The 19,605-nt window shown below is 33.7% G+C and overlaps 1 protein-coding gene across 1 annotated transcript in view; it reads right to left on the reverse strand.

Moving 5' to 3' along the window:
- The window catches only part of LOC149772830 (nephrin-like), a 130,656-nt gene that overhangs the window by 61,527 nt on the left and 49,524 nt on the right, over nt 1–19,605 (reverse strand). Inside the window, exons 8-9 of the mRNA XM_089947230.1 lie at nt 3,389–3,664; nt 1,175–1,474 (exon numbers count right to left, since the gene is read on the reverse strand). Coding sequence (XP_089803356.1) covers nt 1,175–1,474; nt 3,389–3,664 — 576 coding nt within the window. The remainder of the gene's footprint in view (nt 1–1,174; nt 1,475–3,388; nt 3,665–19,605) is intronic.

The raw sequence follows: 19,605 nt of genomic DNA on the forward strand, positions 1-19,605 counted from the left end.
ATATCTCTCCCAAGAATTAATTTTGTTTTATCTCATGTAAGCATTGGAATCTCCAGAGCCATTCATGGCTTGCTCTGAAATTTGTCATTATTTAAACTTTTGGTATTTATTTCTCTGAGAATTGTTCCAGTGACAGGAACAGGTGCACACAGCATCATCTAAATCCATGTCAGTTGCAGGACTTTCATTTTCACTTGAACCTATCATCTGAATCAACATTATGCAAGTAATCCCTAAATTTCCGCTTGCCCTTATGCCAATCTCTGAGTGCCAAATAGCAATTTTTAGTTAACTACAATTTTTTTCTCTCATTTCATCATTATGAACCCTATTTTAGACATGAAGCTTTTCATTCACCAAGTACACCTTCCTCTGGGATACTTTACTCTCCATGATCACATTTCAAATGCTGATTAATATATATAATTTAATGATGTTAAGCACATACAATATGAAACCATATTTTACAAGTCAAATAAAAATGTCTGATTTTGACACATGAGATTAATCACAAGGGCCTATGCCTGCCTTTGAACTATTTTTTTGTAGCTCCCTTAACTGATTTGATACAAAAGACATTTTTAAAGTATATAAAAAAACAGGTTTGTTTTAATCAATTTTTTTGACAATGGAACAAACACCTATCCATGTTGTAGACTAAACACAGCCAAAACTAAATTAGGTTCTCACAGAAGTACTTGTGGGTATCAATGTGACAATCGATCAACTCTTTTCATATTTTAATAGAAAACATGCCAAAATTATAAAGTTTCCATTGAAACAGAATTTAAAAAATTATACATTAATTTCCCATGACAAAACAAAATTAAGTGCTATTTATTTTTTTAGTGCTGCCTTCTGTTAGCATTTACCAGAATATTATATTGATCATCATATATTATTATTTAAGGTGTATTGAAAAATATATTGCCAATTAAATGTAACAAAATATGTGATTTCTTATTAAAACTTGCAACTTTTGTCATGTTTGTTCAAACTTTTGCCAAATGAGTGATATATTAAGGTTTCATTTATGAAATATGACTACAATGTTCTTCACATTCAATACATAGGATCTTTTTTAAAAAACAGGATCTATGCTGGACATCACATTACAAGTGGGTTAATGAGTTATCGAGGGAGCGGTTTATTAAAATCATAACTGTAGACTTACCTTCTGGTATGATATGGAAGATAAGATCATAGATTCCAAGACTGTTACTCATATTCACGAGATAGTCTCCAAAATCTGCCTGACTGTCAAGATGGACTGTGATGCTAGAAAATAATCCGCTAGAAGAATTTGACTGATTTGGGACCAGCTGCCACATGTCTGTTTTTTCTCCCCTATGGTACCACATGATGTCTGCTGGCACTGGGTAGGCTATTATATAGACTTCCAATGTCACACTGTCATTCAGCACTCCATAGTATTCAGTTATAATGTCATTTCGAAAGTCAAGCCTTGGACTACCTACATAGAAAAAGATAATAACAAACATTGTATTAGCAAAGGCAGATCCAATTGTTCTTGACTGAGATTAAACCTCTTCTCAGTTCTCATGATTAGTATTTTGTAGAGAGTTAGTCTGTATCTAATGTGTCAAGTTGCACTCACCATTTGCTCTATGATGACAAGATAAAGAACAATACTCATTCAATTATCAGCTCCAGGTATGCCTGTGCAAAGCGAAAAGAGGAACACAAATTTATAAGACCACTATCAGTTTCTTCATCATATCTATTTTTAAAATTGAACTACTTCAGGTTCATATTTAGGCTACCCAATTAAAAAATCTTAATCCAAAAATTTGTCATGATTTTCATAATTTTTCTAAACTATCCACTGACGCATATTTCTATTTGAGAACAATAATTACAAAGTTCAATAATTTTATATTGTCGTTATTATTTACTTAAATGAGAAGCACATTCATAAAAATGGTAACAAACCTCTCAGTGTACAAGTACAAAATTACAGTCCACTATTCTCAGAGTCACCAGCGCAATTCTTACGTCTGTGATGAATTATATCTGGTTTCAATATTTTGCCAGTTATATTATTTTTTAATGTATAAGGTGTCATAAATTCTACTTGATTTCAAACATTTACCAGTTGTATTATTTTTTTAATAAGAAATAAAACAATTTAGTCAGTTCTCATGAAATAGCACCTAAGTTCTCTACCAAGGTATTCTGCTGTAATAAACGATCACCCTTCACAAAACAGGAGGCCAAACTTGGCTTTATGTTTTTAACCTTGCTAAAATGTGCCTAAAAGCAAAATCTAAGATTGCTTGGCAGAGAAATTTGGGTTCTTAATCAGTTTTAGTTGAATTTACTTTAAGTTCTATAAATCAGTTTATTAAAAAAAACAGCTGCCAGATCACAGTATATCACACATGAAAATGAAATGGCATTGTGTATGACTTAAAAAATGTAGCTCAGTCAAAATGGCAATTTCAAATGTATTTGAAATTTACTTTTACAGTGATTTTCCAATTGGAATAACAGAACTTAATCCAGCCAATAAAAGCCACAATCTGGACATCCATAACAAATACTGTATCTGCTCTTTGATGAACAAAATCATTGACAGATTAATTCCCACTGTGGAAATGTTGATCTTTCCAACTCCATAAGGTGTTTTTCATATTGTTTAGGGACTAATCATTTACTGGGTTGAATTGGGATATTTTTGTTTTAAATTTCTGGTCCCCCAACAGTTTGTAAAAAGGACTTCTATTCTTGCTCTAATTCGCAGAAAAAGAACTTACGTCCATTATATTAGTTGAAAAAGTAACAGAGAAAAAAACTGTTAGGCTCAAAAGAAAATCCTAGAATCACAGGCTTCCCAATCCTGAAAATTGTCAGTCCCTTAGGTCTATGGGTTTGTTATCTCCTGTTATGTCTGCATGTTAAATTATATCTGCACTCATTCATCCATTTAGTTTATATCTGCGCTTTTTCTTCCAAACTGTGTGCATGTACCATTATGCCTTCAACTCTTGGTTCCAATGTGCCTGCACTTTTCATTATAACTGTAACTTTGTTCTGATACATCCATGCATGCAAAACACTTTTTAACGTTTCCTTCAAATATGCATGTACTTTATGTCTATAAATTTCTGTTCCAGTTTATTGTTCAATTTTATCCTCAACTCTTGGATGTTCTATGTTCACATTTGCTGTAACTATTTTCTATAAATGTTATTTGCATGATTATTTAATGCTATTATTTTTCACAGACTGTTTATTGTACGCAAAAATGAAGGAACTTTTGATTCAAGACAAAGCAATAGACCATATTATTGTAGAGGTCTTGATCATATGCAACCCTGACAAACTTAAAAAAGGAACAGATAAAAACACATTTTTCTTAACTTACATTTGACTTCAACATTAATTTCTGCTGACACTGTGAATCCATTCATGACTGAGTTGGTGGCATTGCACATATACTTCCCACCTTTCAGGCATCCTACAGTAGTGTTGTGAATCAATTCATGTGCATCTTTAACTGTTGATATCAAAACATCACCGAAGGAAAGTGAGATTACTGAGTATGGATTACTTTCTACACGGCAGTAAAATTCTAAAGTGCTGTTCTCGAACATCTCAGAAATGTTACCCGTGGTAACAAATTCTATAATTTTAGCAGCATCTGAAAGGTAAAACAAGTAAATAAAGCATGTAGCAGACTTCATGTACCATAGAATTTTAATGTTAAGTAATTAATTGACATGCATAACTTGCACCAAGTATTCACTGATAACTAAAATAAGCTAGTCACAAGAGCATGCATGATGTAAGCTACATTGCATAAAGGGCAATAATAATAATAATAATGAGGACTTTGTATAGCACCTAATCTTTAGAAGCTCTAAGCGCCTTACAACTTTAGACAACACCTATAAGATAAGAAACATAATAATATTATTACAAAAACAAACAACATTAAATTAGAAAAACATTTAAAAAAAAAAACATGCTGAGAATATTTCAGGTAGGAAATATTAGTAGGTCTTTAAGTTTGCTCTTGCTGTCGAAATAAGTGAATTTTGAGAGCCCTCTTGAATGTGATCACTGTGTCTTTGTGTCTAAGTTCTGTGGGCAATTCATTCCACGTTGCTGGGCCCTGGTATGCAAAAGAACGCTGTTTTCATAACTCAATAACTCTAATAATAATTGCAGGAATAGAGTGAATTTTCAATATGCATAGCTTAAGTGATCTTCAAACTATTACCAATTTTCACAATCCATAAAAAAACTGCAGGAAATGTGCTAAAGAGAGTTACTCGTGCACTTCAAGAAGACAAAAACAGTCAACAGTTCTAAGCATCATGAAAGCAAAGTGCAGGACTAATTGTGTTGCTAAGAAGATGTACATAAGGAGTAACTATGAACACCCACCTCATAGAAGCTTTAATTACCGTTTAATTTTCAGGTAAAGTAGAGTTGATGGAAGCAGAATAATATTTATATTCTCTTAATGAAACAGAAACTTTCAAGTAATATATTTAGTATATAATATATCTAATAACAAGTCTAACCTGTCTTATGGAAATTATTTCATTGCATCTTATTTTTATTTTGTCATTTTTTTTTAAAACATCTCTACTGATTTGCAATAGTGTGCCAGGCCTGTCAGCTAATTTATTTACCAGTTTCACTGCAATACATGAAAAGATACAGAACTGGTTGCACTGATGTCATTGGGTCATATGGTCCTATAAGACTAAAAACAAATGTGCTATGAACAGCACATACAATTCTGACCACATGTGTAATAGTCCCATATGTAGATAGCTGAATTTTGTTGTGGCTAAATCAAGCTACTTATTTCAGTAAGTGAACTTGATCCTTGAATTTTTTACTCCAAAATTTCAAGTCATCTACAAAGCTTGGTCCAGGTCTGTGGTGTAGAATAGAACTATAACATGTAGAAGTGATTTTCCTTCATTCAGTGACCTTAAGTGCTTTTAGCTTAAAACTGCTAGGTTACTTCCTTACACCAGGTGCAAGGCATCCACAGTGTTTGTTAACTGTAGACAGTGGAAAGTCAAGATGTTAACAAATTATATGTATTCCCTTTCTCAACTTTGTCTTGAGTTGGGTAATAAAATAAACTCAATCATTTTTTAGTAACAAATTATCAGGTAAAGTACAAGTTGAAATAACCAGAACATATTCTCTTGTGACAAAGAAACATCCATGTAATATTATATTTATGGTAGCATGGGGAGTATGTAATAATGAGTTTCATGGAAATAATTTCAATGTACTGTAATTATTATTTATTTAAGCACCTGGAAGAAACTCAATTAATCTTAGCAATTTATACTCATGCTACTGTCAACTGTTATATCATGCAGTGCCAGCATTTATGCCAATCTCTTTTTTCTTGGTCAGTTCACATTTTTCTGACATAAATATGTCTAGAACTGTGTTTATCTGTGTTTTAAGGCAACTGTATTAACCTCATAAATTACAATAGCATGCAGAATGTCAACCTTCGTATGGAATACGTCAGAACCAGCCTGTTGATGTCATCTATTTCTAGTTATTCTCTCCCTCTCTCTCTCTGAAACAAACTCGCTTTGAACTATTAATCACACTGGTCTAATTAAATCAGGCTGGAGCTTCTGCGAAAAACAACACTTTTATTTACAACTGCAACCAATTCATTCTAGTTCTTTGTTAAAATGAATCTGTGGAAAGCATCTGATGTGCTACTGTTATAATTAAAAAAAGTTCTCACATCAAAATGAGTATTTGTTAATCATTACTTGCATTACTTCCATTTTAATTTCTAAAAATATTACACTCCAGATAGATAAAACACTGAATGTTTCTTAAAAACTTTTCAAACCTTTACAAAATATCTTGCTGCTTGGAAATTTTGTTTTATAAATGTTTTGTATTTTTTTAAATAAGTATTACTTGTAATTAAACCAGTTTACTTAGATTTTAGTTCAGCTATTTTAGTGATTTAGAGGAAATTCCAAATCTACCTGATGTGTGCCATAACCTTTACTAAAAGTTAAGTGAAAAACTTGATCTTGTTTGCAACTTTGAATGTTGTGGAAATGAACTTTTGAACCTCATCAAGGTACTCTTATTGTGATTTTATATTAAGGTTGTGTGCATCAGAATTACTCATTCCTATCATAATATATGAAATAGAATCAGTCTTTTAGTTGTGCTGAATTTTAATTTGAGAGGATCTATTTGTTTCAATTATTCATTAGAATTACAAAGTGTTCATTAATACTTTCAGGCTAAACCACTTTGTGGGGATTATTGTAAATTCATAGAGACATTATTGTGACACATCAAGACTTAGCACATCAATACTATTCCAGGCTATTGGTACATCAGAACATTCAAGACTGGAATTCATTCACAACACCACTGGAAATCAATCAAAATACCATATACTTGTTTACATATGATATAACTTTTTAGGATAGCAGCATAGAGGGTGAATAGACTGTATTTTCAGAGGGTTTATCTTTAAAAATAAAGCTTTATACAAAAATGAAAATACAAGTGTCAATAACGTTAAACCGAGACCTCTAACCAGGTTATTTTCTTGTATTTTCAAATTCATTTACTGACCCTGGTGTAAAACACCTGTTGGTCATCATAGTCTCTCTGCTGCTGTGTCACTTGACAAAGGGTGTAAAAATAAGTAATGGGTCTCTCAACCAAAAACTGTATCAAGACCAATGTGATATCGCGACCGATGATCATGTAAATTTATCATGATAAATTCACAAGGAATCACTTGCGCTTTTGAGATGAAGGTTTTAAACTTAATCATATCCATGTCCCCTGAACACAAAGTCTGGTGGATGTTTCTTAGTGTGTGGGTATCAACACCATTAAAGACAACTAGAATATTGCTGTTATCTCTGATCACTTTAGGTATTTGCACACAGTGCTGAATAACATATGTAATATCTGTGTTTTTGTGTCTGCCTCAGGAAAATATCCAAGCTGGATTTGATTGTCTAGCATCACATCGTCATACACTACAAGATTATTAATACATCCATCAAGATCATCCACAGATGGAGTATCATCAATATCGGTGATAAAATCAATAATATCATTGCCATCTTTGTCCAACAACTTTGCATTTTCATTAAAATCTTTAAGCACATTGAAGCATCACTGATCATCTGCAGATGGTGCCACTAAATACAACTTATCCCACTTGAACCATCTCATTATCAAGTTAAGCAACAATTGTGTCTTACCAGACCCGGATGGACCTATGATAATTGGTCTGATAAAATTTGGTAGCGCTGGATGATACTTGATTGGCCCTTGCTTTCATGCTAATGAGAAATCAATGCCTTGCATGTTTAAGAAATACATAATAAGTATATGAATTTATATTGTGTTTGATGCAGAGCACCCACCCCCACCATTGGATTAAAAACAACAAAGATGAAGGCAAGTGTTTGAAATGTGGTACAAAAAAAATAAATTTACTTCTCATGCAACAGCTGGAGATATCGCTGCTTCACTGGGAAAATTACCAGGGCTTAGCATCCTGGTGATAAGCATCTTCCTGGATATAATTATTGTGGTCCTGGAACCTGACTTGATATCCGACTTGATGAGAATGATCACCCAAGATCTGGACAGTATCCAATACATGCGATTGATCAAGCATGCCATGTTCATGATGTCACATAAAAATCCATATCTTCAACAACGACATATTGCAGACGTGAAGTTGAAGTTGATTCACACTCTAAAGTCTGTAAAAAATAAATCTCTAAGAGAATAGCTTGCTAATTTTTTTTTAAAGATCTGTGATGAAAGGTGAACTTGTGCTAGGGGCTGGTAATTAATTATAGATAACGATTATAAGGAGTCAATTTATCATAGCCCAAGAGGATACTGGAGGGGTAGAGCAGCAATTAGTAAACTTGCTGATACAGCAGGCGTCACATGTTCTGTTGCTGCAGATTGATTAGCATGACAGGCAATGTGGCAAATTTATCAACCACCACCTAAAAAAATTCAGTATGCACATTCTGATGTCAGCACTACCAATGAGTTTCATCAGGCAGATATTTTGTTTTTACCACATGATACTATTAAAACTGGTAGACATCAACCGCACACATACAAATATGCATTGACTGTTTTTGATGTTGCAAGAAGATATAAAGAAGCTGAAACAATATCAACAAAGACAGCAGCTGAAGTTGCATCTGCGTTTAAACAAATTTATCAAAGTGCCAACCTGCGATGGCCACAGTTGCTATAGGTTGATCCTGGCAAAGAATTTCATGGTGCAGTAACATCTCTGATGAAACAACATAGCGTCAAAATCAGACGAGGCCATACCACAATTCATTGCGATCAAGCAATCATTGAGCGATATAACCGAATACCTGCTAGGTGATCAGTATGCACAGGAAATATCCTTGTACAAAGTTCAGGTGGACAAGAGATCTCATGAATGGGTTGCAAGACTACCAAGTGTGATAGCTGCATTAAAAAAATGAAATTACTCGTAGAATTTCTACGAAGCCCATCAATGCAATCGTGAAGAAACACATACCAATGAGTGGCAGCAACATGTCTCTTTCTAAAAACAACCAGTACTAGGTTATGTGACTGTCAGATATTTATAGGAACCTGGTGAACTTGAAGGGCGTAAAAAAATGAGTGAATGACCCAGTCTGGAGTGTAACCACACATACAATTTCCGCGCTCCACAGGCAGACCTGCAATCTACAAACTAGATTCAACTGCTCCTCAACATGGATTTGTCCTTGAACAATTACAAGTAATTCCTGAAGACACACAATCACCACTCCTTGTAATAAGGCTTGTGTAATGGATTTCTGTGGATACCACCTGCATAGTGTGCAACAAGCAAGTCAAAGACCAAAACTGTGTTTGAAATGTAACAAGGGAGTCAGGGGGAAAAGCAATTGACTGTTTAGATGATGAAGGCAGAAAATACAGAGCTTTGCAACAGTATTATGAAGAAGAAAAAAAAATGATGGTGTTGAATCTCCTGGAGACTATCTCACTAGATTTTCATGCTAACAGCATCCTACATATTTTTTTCTAGTAATACAAAATTAATTTAGACAAGTGATATATACTATATAAATGGAGCAAGGAAATAATACAGATGAATTTGTAATGCATCCCATCATCAAGAATTATGAGGCATCACATGCTGGTGTGATTAGGAACTATTGACTAAATAAAACAATCAGTTCTGTTAAAAATGCTGGTTATCTCATGTTCAATGTTGTGGGAAAGAATAACTCTGTCACAAATTTATTTATGGATGTTTTAATGGTCTGATCGAAAAAGGTCTTGTGATTGATCATATTAATGGCCAAAAAACTTGATAATTCTTTGAATAATCTTCAGGCTATTACACAGAGTCTGAATTGAGAAGGGGGGGGGGGTTTACTGGAAAAAATGATAAATATCCAAGATCAGCTAAATCTGTAAACAAAGAGACAGGTGGAAAAATATAATTTCAATTGATATATGCAGCTTCCAAATATTTCTGTCTTTTCCCAGCTTTGGTACAACATGTCATAAATAATATAATCAACTCAACATTTTCAAGGAAAAACAAACAAAATCTAATATTTCTGTATCTCAGTCCTGAGTAAACTCGAGAGTGAAACTCAGTGAAGGTAAATAACTCTCTCAAATAAAGCTTCCTCCACTTGTAGAGGGATTAAACAGTAGCCTCGCTTGTAACTACATAATATTCTATGACAGTTGCAATTATTTTTTGTTGGGATTCCTGTGTTTCTTAAAAAATGTCATCCTTGTCCCCCTTGGTGTCTTTAAACAACGACTCTTGCCTTGACTATGTCACAAAGACAATAAACAAGAGGAACAGACAAAGATATAAACTAATAAGCTCCACCCGTTTTGATGTAATCCAGGTGAGCTATTTTTAGATTTCCAGCTATTGGTGACTTCAATAATAATTTTTAAAACACGAAGTAATAAGGATCTGTGGCAGAGCAGTAGCGCTGCGGATTTTCATTCTCAACGAGTGGAAATTAGCATTCCAATTCCATGACTGGCAAATTTGCCGGCGGTTGCAATAAATCACATTTAATAATTGGGGTTCCAAGCCCAAAAGAAAAGTAATGATAACTAAAAATATCTGTGTACACCTCCCACCCATGGTGGGTACTGATTCTGCACTCCCCGGGGTTTGATTGTTTTGGGGGAGGTGCACACAAATTAAAGTGATCAATATAAATCTGTCAAATATAAAAATGACTTGGCATGCCCATGAGGTGGCAACAGGAGCTCCCCACCTCACAGTAAAAATAGACAGTAAGAGTAAACCAGACAGTGGCTGTTAACTCATGAAGCAGTAGCACTAGTATATATATATATATATATATATATATATATATATATATATATATATATATATAATATATATATATATATATATATATATATATATATATATATATATATATATATATATATATGAGAATGATAGCACTGTAAGTGTGAGTTCTAGTGTAACACAGGGATGATGACCATGAAGCAGTAGCACCGGTAAATATAAATATATGAGAATGATAGCACTGTAAGTGTGAGTTCTGGTGTAACACATGGATGATGACCATGAAGCAGTAGCACAGGTAAATATATGAGAATGATAGTACCATAAGTGAGAGTTCCCTGACATAGTCGGGGGGGGGGGGGTAATACCAAGAAGTACCACAATGACAAAAAAAACCAAAATCTTCTCATCAAATTCAAGGGGTACAATACCCAAATTCATGAAGCAGCGGCATCTGTAAATATATGAGAATGACAGCACTGTAAGTGAGAGTCAATGGAGTAAAACACTATGAACAATGACCATTAAACAGTAGCATTGGTAAATATAAATATATGAAAACGGTAGCACTGTAAGTGAGAAATAGCCACACAATTCTCTTACTATTTTTTGCTTTTATTTTAAACAGATATTTATTAAATGAGTTACAAAAATATTAATGCGATTATTTCTGTGATTAAAAAATTATATGAAGATGATACAGAACTTTCTGATCAACTTGATCCTGAAAAAAAAAATGATTTTGAAATATTACAAGAATGAAAATCTGAAGGAATACAGTTTTATTAAGCTACTCCAACATGCAATGAAACGATTGCTAGCTTATGTATCCGCAATTTGTTCCACTCGCACAGGCGATTGAAAAAATCAGATCAGAGTTACCTCAAGAATATGAAACAAAAAAGGCTATTAGTGCATGTGTAAGGCAGTTTTAAAAAATTATATACGATTATAAACAATCGAATTGTAAATAATCAAATTGTGAAAGTGAAAGTTTTGAAATGAAAGTTGTGAAAATGAAAGTTGTAATGGAATGTAAACAATCAAATAATAATGTATTTTGACTACTGAAGCAGCGTTTATAGTATTTTTGTTTTTGGTCAGAAAATCTTGTTTTGGGGTTGGGTAGTTACTCAGTTTCAGACAACCCATAAAGTATTTCCTGTAACTTGGACCGTTTAAGGCAAGAATGTGCATAATTCAGAATTTGATCCCTATCTCATACAGCTTTAATAACATGTTCTCATTGCAACTCATTTAATTGCTCCTGTGTTAACAAAAAAATTTCATCACTATAATCATCAATAAGTATATTAACACTAAACTTTTCTGTTTGGGGAAGTGTCCAGATCGTTTTGACAGCATTTTCGAGTACCGCTTTGTTGTATACAAAAACTCTAGTGTGTTGATTCATTATATAATACCACACAAAATAATTTATTTTTTCATTATCGTTATAAGGTTCCATGGGCCCAATGAAACCTTAGTATTTTGGGATATACCAAGGTGGGATTTTCTTTTACTCCCCTTGACAGTGATAGGATTTTACATAAACTTATCATCAAAGATTCATCTCTCAAATCAAGGTATACATGCTGGTCAGTAAGTCTGAAATGTATCCGTGATAACAGTGGATTATTACATCTCAGATAAACTGGATTAACAGGTATTGACACAATTAAATATCCAGGTGGAACTTCAGGAGTAAATGAGTATAGGACATATCCCTGCTGTGCTTGCATGGATCTTTCAAGATCTATTCCAGACCTAGACTGGGTCTGGTAGCTGCTATCGACTGCATCACATACAATTTTAACTGCAATCACATTCGATATATTGACAATACCAGGCAATATCTGATGACCGCTGCCATCTGGATCATTGTTATGTTTGAGAATACTCAGGAGGGGATAATTTTCTCCATGATTCTAGTATCGCTGGAAAATATGCATCAATCATATCACTGATGGTTTTTGTCAACTCATCTGGGTTGAATCCTGGTATTAAAAATGTTCGTAATTCTGCTTCTGTGATTGCATAGTGTCTGAGAAACAGCTGCTTAACTGTCATCAAATAAAGAGGGGAAATCTCAGTGAACTCATTGCCATTAGCAATCACTGTTTCTATAATAATCTGATTGACAAATCCATGGTCGAATACAACCTGGTTTTGAAGCTGTACCATTTCAATGATTTGCTGCTTTAGATTGTCGTTGGGATATTATCATATGTAACTTTGAAACAACTGCCGCAGTTTGCTGCTTACATGATGGTGTTCAGGCTTAATAGCATTATGGAATGAGTTAATATATTTTTTGTCAACTTGTGGCTTATTATTATCATGATAATGATAGAAAGTTTTAGCTGCTTTGGAAGTCTTGTACCATCTGTCGCAATAAAATATGCACAAACATTCACTGGCGCAGCAGTCACCTTGTCAATAATAAAGCTAGCTCACTTCAAATATAACCATGGAGAAGTTTTTCAATACTCTGGAAGGTTTAAAAATATTTGCTTACCTGATGAATAATCAGATTGTTGAGGGTTTGGTGGTACTATCTTGGCCATCCTAACACAGTTCAGATCGATGACTGATATATATCGACAGCATAATTTGGTGTCGATATTTCTAATGCAGCTGATAATGGTGGCTCATGAACCGTGATAGCAATCTTGGATTCTTTTCCCATGATAGATCTGATTCTGCGCTGGAACTATTTGTTGATCTGTTTGATCTGATAACTGACTGTAAGTATACCCATAACATTCCAGTCTGGTGTTCCATCGGGTTTATTTTTGTATGCAAATACCAATGAATTATTTGTTTGCAACCCACCGATTGATTTTGCTCTAATATTTAGCCAGCTGTAATATAACTGCAATTGCGCTAGAGCTATTTACTTGGCTGGAATTGCCGTTGGAAAGTTAATATCAAACTCAGGCTTGATTGAGTTCGCTGGTAGTTGGTGGTGATGTATTAGCAACAATTTGCTTTAGCAACTGCAGTGATTGATCTTGGGACATTGTTATTTAAATCAGGGATCTAAATTTCTGTCTTTGCCTTAGACTCTGACTTTGTCCGGGGGGGGGGGGGGGGCGAATCTACCTTGACAGAGTCAAGGGGTTGGTTTCCAGTTGCTTCATAGTAAGCTTTAATCATTTCTGCAAACTCCTGATCTGATATTATTCCATCGTTGTGATGTGATGATATCAGCAATGATAACTTGGTGTATGCTTGTGTTGCCGCTGATAGCAACGTTATATATTCATGTAATTTATCAGCCATGCATGTGGATATCTTTTCTGCGATGATATTATGAATATCAGCAACACCGGTTATAACTACAGCACCAATTCCTATTACTGTTGCTATTATGTATGTGGCTAATAATGCTACGATTATAGCTGCTGTTCCAGCAACTACGGTGGATACTGAGTATACAATTGTGTCAATAACAATGATATGTCTACGGTATACTTTTTGTTGTACTGTATATGCATCGATGCTATATTTTTCAGTTGGGTATGCGACAAACATACTTGTTTGTATCTGAAATGTTGAACATCAATTGGAGTTACCAGCAATTGGTTCATTATGCAGATTACTAACATTCTAAGTATATTAGCAATGAATTCAATATAACAATAGTACAATACGCTGAGGCCTTTTTCTTCGGGTTCAACCACAAATATTCCTTCATCCTTTTTCTCCAATATCACTAACACAGATCCAGATCACCTAACTGGATACCAATGTGAAATTGTGATAGAAATTGTAGCTGTTAATGCTGTGTACTGAAAACCTGTACACACCAATAACCTCAGTGGTATGTTTGATGGTTTTATAGAGTGGTGTCCATAATGCTGATCCAGACTCTACTGTATGTACTACACCACCGATAATATTTTTTAATATATCAGAGAGTTTAATGTCAATGACTGCTGGACTCCCCAAAAATTAATTAATGGCTCTATTTGTGTTTCAACGAAAATTTGTAAACATGGTTATATGATTAACATATTCAGATCTAAATGTGGTCATTCCACCATTAATTGTCATTAACGAGGTCATCATAATGTTGCTATTGTCGATGTATTTCTTTGTTGCTGTGTAATCGTTTAAGTCTGATTCTCCAAGACCAATCATTTTATTATTAGCCGTATTGAGAGAACCAGTCATTGCATCACCAGTTTTAGCAATGCATTTACTGATTGTGGCATCATTGCTGTTGTCCACATATTTTTTGCTACCACATCATCATCTGATTTTGGTTCTCTCACATTGATAATTATATTTCTGCTCATGTTGAGATCACCATACATTATATCTCCAATTCTTCTGATGCATCCAGTAATCTCTTCCGTCAGTGTTAGAACTGATTCCTCTGAGATTTTAATTTTACCATTTTTAGCAAACACCACTAAGTTGTCTTAGGTCACCCCTGGAACCCACAGAATAATATATGTCAACAGGATATTGCTCGTCTTTAACTGTCCTTGCTTATCCTGAAGAACAACAACTTCATTTTGGTCCACATCAGCGATACATAAAAGATTAAGGTTTTAAGGGTTTGATGGAGGAGGTTGTTGAAGAGGCTAAAGCTGTGCTACAGGGACATTTTAACTCATTTGACAATGTTCAGCACTGGATCAAAATTTATAAGGACTGTCCCACTGTTGAATGTAAGACGGATGCAGACATCATTCAGTTCTTCCTAGAGAAAATTTAGATCCCAATCAACAGAAGTAGGATCTACTATTGACAGTGACCATGGGGACCCACTAGAAATGCCAAAACATGTGCTGTTTCCAAAGATATATTTGCATTCGAGTAAGGAAAGATGGAATTTAGGAAGAAGGAAATTAGAAGAATTTAGTAAGTTCATTAAAAACAGTTTTTGGAGAGATGTAATTTTGGCAGTATCTAAATGGAAAGAAAAACCGCAAAATCCTAACAAGTATCTATCCATGAGTATTTTAAATTTTGTCCCCCCTAAAATGATTTATCAATACAAATCCTGGACAGAAGCTGGTTTTGAAATTCTGAACGATCTAGTAGATGATCACGGTAATTTAATACCTTTTGAGATAATAAAACAAAAAACTGGAAGCGATGATTTCTTGAAATACTTCTCCTTAATATCCAGAATTCCTAAAGCATGGAAAGATGCCATAAAAAACCACCTAGTACATAATAATTTTGATAAGCAGGAGGATAAAATAACGAACTTGCGAAAACAAGATTCACTCAAGTTTGTTTACAAAGATCTTTTACAGGAAGCTAAAAGGCAACACACTGCGAAGCAAGAAACTTGGATGCAAGTATTTAATAAAAATATAAGTAGTGAGGAGTGGTCTGATATATATAGCCGGGCAAAATGCTGTACCAAGGATACCAAGTTGATCTCTTTTAACTTTAAATTAATCCATAGAATAACCGCTACTAATGATTTTCTTAAAAGAATTAACATATTTGATGACAACAAATGTACTTTCTGTAAGAGTGAAACTGAAAGTATTGAGCATCTCTTTTATGACTGCAGTATTACTTCACAGTTTTGGTACCGTTTTATTGAAGTTTTTGCACCTTTTTGTCCAAACACTGTACATCTGTTCAAAAAAGATACATTTTTAGGAAGTGAACAACTGGACAGTTTGGGTAATTTTCTGCTTATTTTGGCAAAATATTATATTTATACTTGCAGATTCAATATGAAAAATCCTTCTATTTTTGCTTTTAAGCAAATAGTTGCAATGCATAAGAACATTGAAAAATACACTGCTAAGGTAACTAAAAAAGAGGACCAATTTCTTCAAAAATGGACCTCAACAATGAACATTTAACTTGTCTCTCACTTGAGGGTAAACAGGAACAAAATACTGTAATATCACAAAGGCCATATCACCTAGATTGTGTGCCATATGCATGTGTATATGCGTGTGTGTGTGTTTTTTCTTTTCTACTTTCTCTGTAGATTATATTTATTATTTGATAACCAGAAATGTTTGATTGTACTTAAATACACAGTACTGAAACTTTGACTTTGTAATTTAAAGAAATACATTATTTGTAAATTAAAAAAAAAAAAAAAGAAGGAGTAAGGAAAGATGTGGCTAGAAAGCCAGGACACTGAGTTCTTGAACATTATTCAGTTGAGAAATATCATAAACTTTCCTATAAAAATAAAATCAAAACAAAACCAAAAACCCAAAAGTAAACAAGAATGATCCAATCTTAAGTAACCTAAAATCATGAAATATTTCCAGTAGGAAATGCACATCATGCAAGTGAATAGCTTTTATTTTATTCGGATTAGTACAATTTGTCAAACAAGTGTGTTTGGTTTGGAAATCATTAGATTTTAAATGGATTACATCTGTGTATGTTCGTTTCTCATTTTTTTCTGTTTTATTCCATATTCTGGATTTGTTAAAAGAATGCTGCATGTGACGTCACTCGGGTGCTAATCATCAGATGTAGCTGATGTTATGAACAGACAAAGAGATATTTTATTAAAACTGATTTGACATTATTTCATTGTACTTGTTACAGATAAATGTTAATTTATTTAATTGCAAAATGAATGTAGAAGTGATAAATATGTGACTGTGGGTTCTTAATTAAAAAAGAATGTATCAGTGAGATTTGAATACGTGTGTTGAGAGACAAGTGATAACAAGACAAGCATCTTACACCACTCTGTCATGAAAACCCCTCAGACCTTGGGTATAAGTCTTGTAAGAAGACAATAAGAGAGAGATGGAACCTGGATTCAAAGTCCAGAATCGTTCTTCTCAGCTATCAGTGATGATGATTCTGTTGTTGACAACAGACAGTTAACTGCAATGGCTTTGATTTTAAGAGTACACTGAGGAAAATATTTCTAGATTTTCATTCATTTTTGAAGTATAATTGATGATAAAACAATGTTTGGCATGGTATATTTGTTATTTTATAGCAGATACATCAAGGCATAAAAATAGAACAGATCAGTCACTGAAAACATATTTTTCTTACAAGAAATTATACAGTGTAAAAGTGTGTCATGAGTGTGATTTGGATTTTTAATGTAGCTTTAACAACTGTTCAGTCATATCGCTACGATGTCTGCAGTGTGGCAGTTTATAGTGATGTCTAGCACTGGGGCAACATGCCGCAAACATGTAGCACGATGTCCCACCCAGTCACATTATCATGATGCCAGGCTGACCAGTTCTAACACTAACCTTCAAGCGAGGCAACTGTTAATACTGTACCATTTTTATATCTCTTTGGTACGACTGAAATGGGGGATCGAACCCACAACCTCCCGCATCCAAGGCGGACGCTCTAAACACTAGGCCACTGGAGTGGTTAGTGTAAAAGTAGGGAGAAATAATGTGTTATCACATCCAAAGGCATTAAGATATTTTTTGCTTCTGGAAATCATGAAATATTTACAAAAACATTTAGAGAAAAAGAATAACAAGAAATCACTGCATCTGACTGCACATTTAAAGCAATATGGGATTTAACTATGATTCAAATTAAAAGCAGCATACCTGAGAACAAAGAAAATTTAGCAAAACATAGTGATCACTGAAATAAGCACACATACATAGTCATAAGTAATGACAGCTTAGTAAGGTTAAAAATTCATGATTTCTGTATTATAACTGAAACCCTTATTATACAATCTAGATTCATGAAAATTAAATTAGAAAGCGACGGACAAGACAAACAAAGAAAAGATGACTGAATATAATGAATGAATACACATAAAACTATGCAGTGGATTATATGATCTATAAGAATTCCTTCCAGTTGGCTATTATTTAAATCACTTATCTAAAACTCAATATTAAAATCACTTCTACCACCCATGAATCCCAAGGCAGAAATTATGTAACACAATATGTTTTTGTAGTCCGCAACATCTTTCAATGAAAACACAGATGGTGGATCATGTTTTTTTTAAATTGCTTCTGTTGTGCGTTGGTTGAACTTGACAACGTCTTCTTCCTGAGGAGTATATGTTTTACTGAACAGACCCTACATACTATTTCCTCTTAAGCCCCCTAACTTCTTAGACACCCAACCAAAGATCACAAAGACGATATGTGTATCTGCTTTGCTATCTATGGTTTTTTGTGTGTAGTTGACTTCCAAAATAAAACTAACTGAACAAAGTAGCAAAAGGAGGAATACCTTGGAAAGAATTGGCCATCGAAGAAATTAAGATATGAAACATTCTCATTTGATGTGGTGAGGATGCTCACTTAACCAAAATGGTTTGCATTGGTTATAAATTCTTCTATGCATTTGAAAAAGTCAAACAGAAATTAGTTCATCTGTCCTTGCTACATTTTCTATATATAAATAAGTTTTAATAAAGGATGAAATAAAGATGTACCTTTTGTTATGACTCTAAGGTCTTAAACTATGTAACAAGAAAGAGCAAAACAAACAAGTTTTGTATAATTGAAAAATATAATTTATTTCCCTAAAATACAAAGTAAAATAATTATGAGTAACTTTCAGTATAGCGAATGAATTAATAAAATCCTAAACATTCTATCTATTCCAGTAGTTTTGTGTAATCCAATTAAGCCCCAAATGATGTCACTACTGTACCGATGTGTCAATAACACAGAAGAAATCACTGGAATAATATCTTTACATCAACTCACGGTAATTCCAGTACAGATATTAATCCAAGTGTCTTTGAATGAATGTTAGAACAGTGCCATGCCAATTAATGATTCTATTAAATAAATTCCTCTCAATGAATAAGACTGATAGGACTACTAAGAATGCCTAATTCCATGTAATAACTCTATTATATGCAAAGCTAACATGCAATTGTGAGAATGCAATTCCAGGCTTTAAATGAATCATTGATGTACATGTATTTTGAAATAATCTTTCACAGTAAATAAGACAGCTGATTTACGCCGGCTAATCAGGAAATAGTTCAGGAGCCTTTTCAGAAAACCCACAACCTCTATTCCCAAAATCTCCTGTTTTTGTTGGATCACTTAAGGTTTACTTACAGTGCAATTTAATCTTGGAATGAATGGATCTATGCATTTGATATATGACTCATCTTAAAGTACAAACCACTATCAGGATTTTGTCATTAATTAATTAAATGACCCTTCAAACAGCTATTATTATGAAAATAATATACATAATATAGATATCGCTAACACTAACACTATATTTTTGCTGATTGCTCTTTTTTAATATAT

Source organism: Sinohyriopsis cumingii, unplaced genomic scaffold (assembly GCF_028554795.1).
Source record: "Sinohyriopsis cumingii isolate HCF-2022 unplaced genomic scaffold, ASM2855479v2 utg001110l, whole genome shotgun sequence".
Classification (NCBI taxonomy): Eukaryota; Metazoa; Mollusca; class Bivalvia; order Unionida; family Unionidae; genus Sinohyriopsis; species Sinohyriopsis cumingii.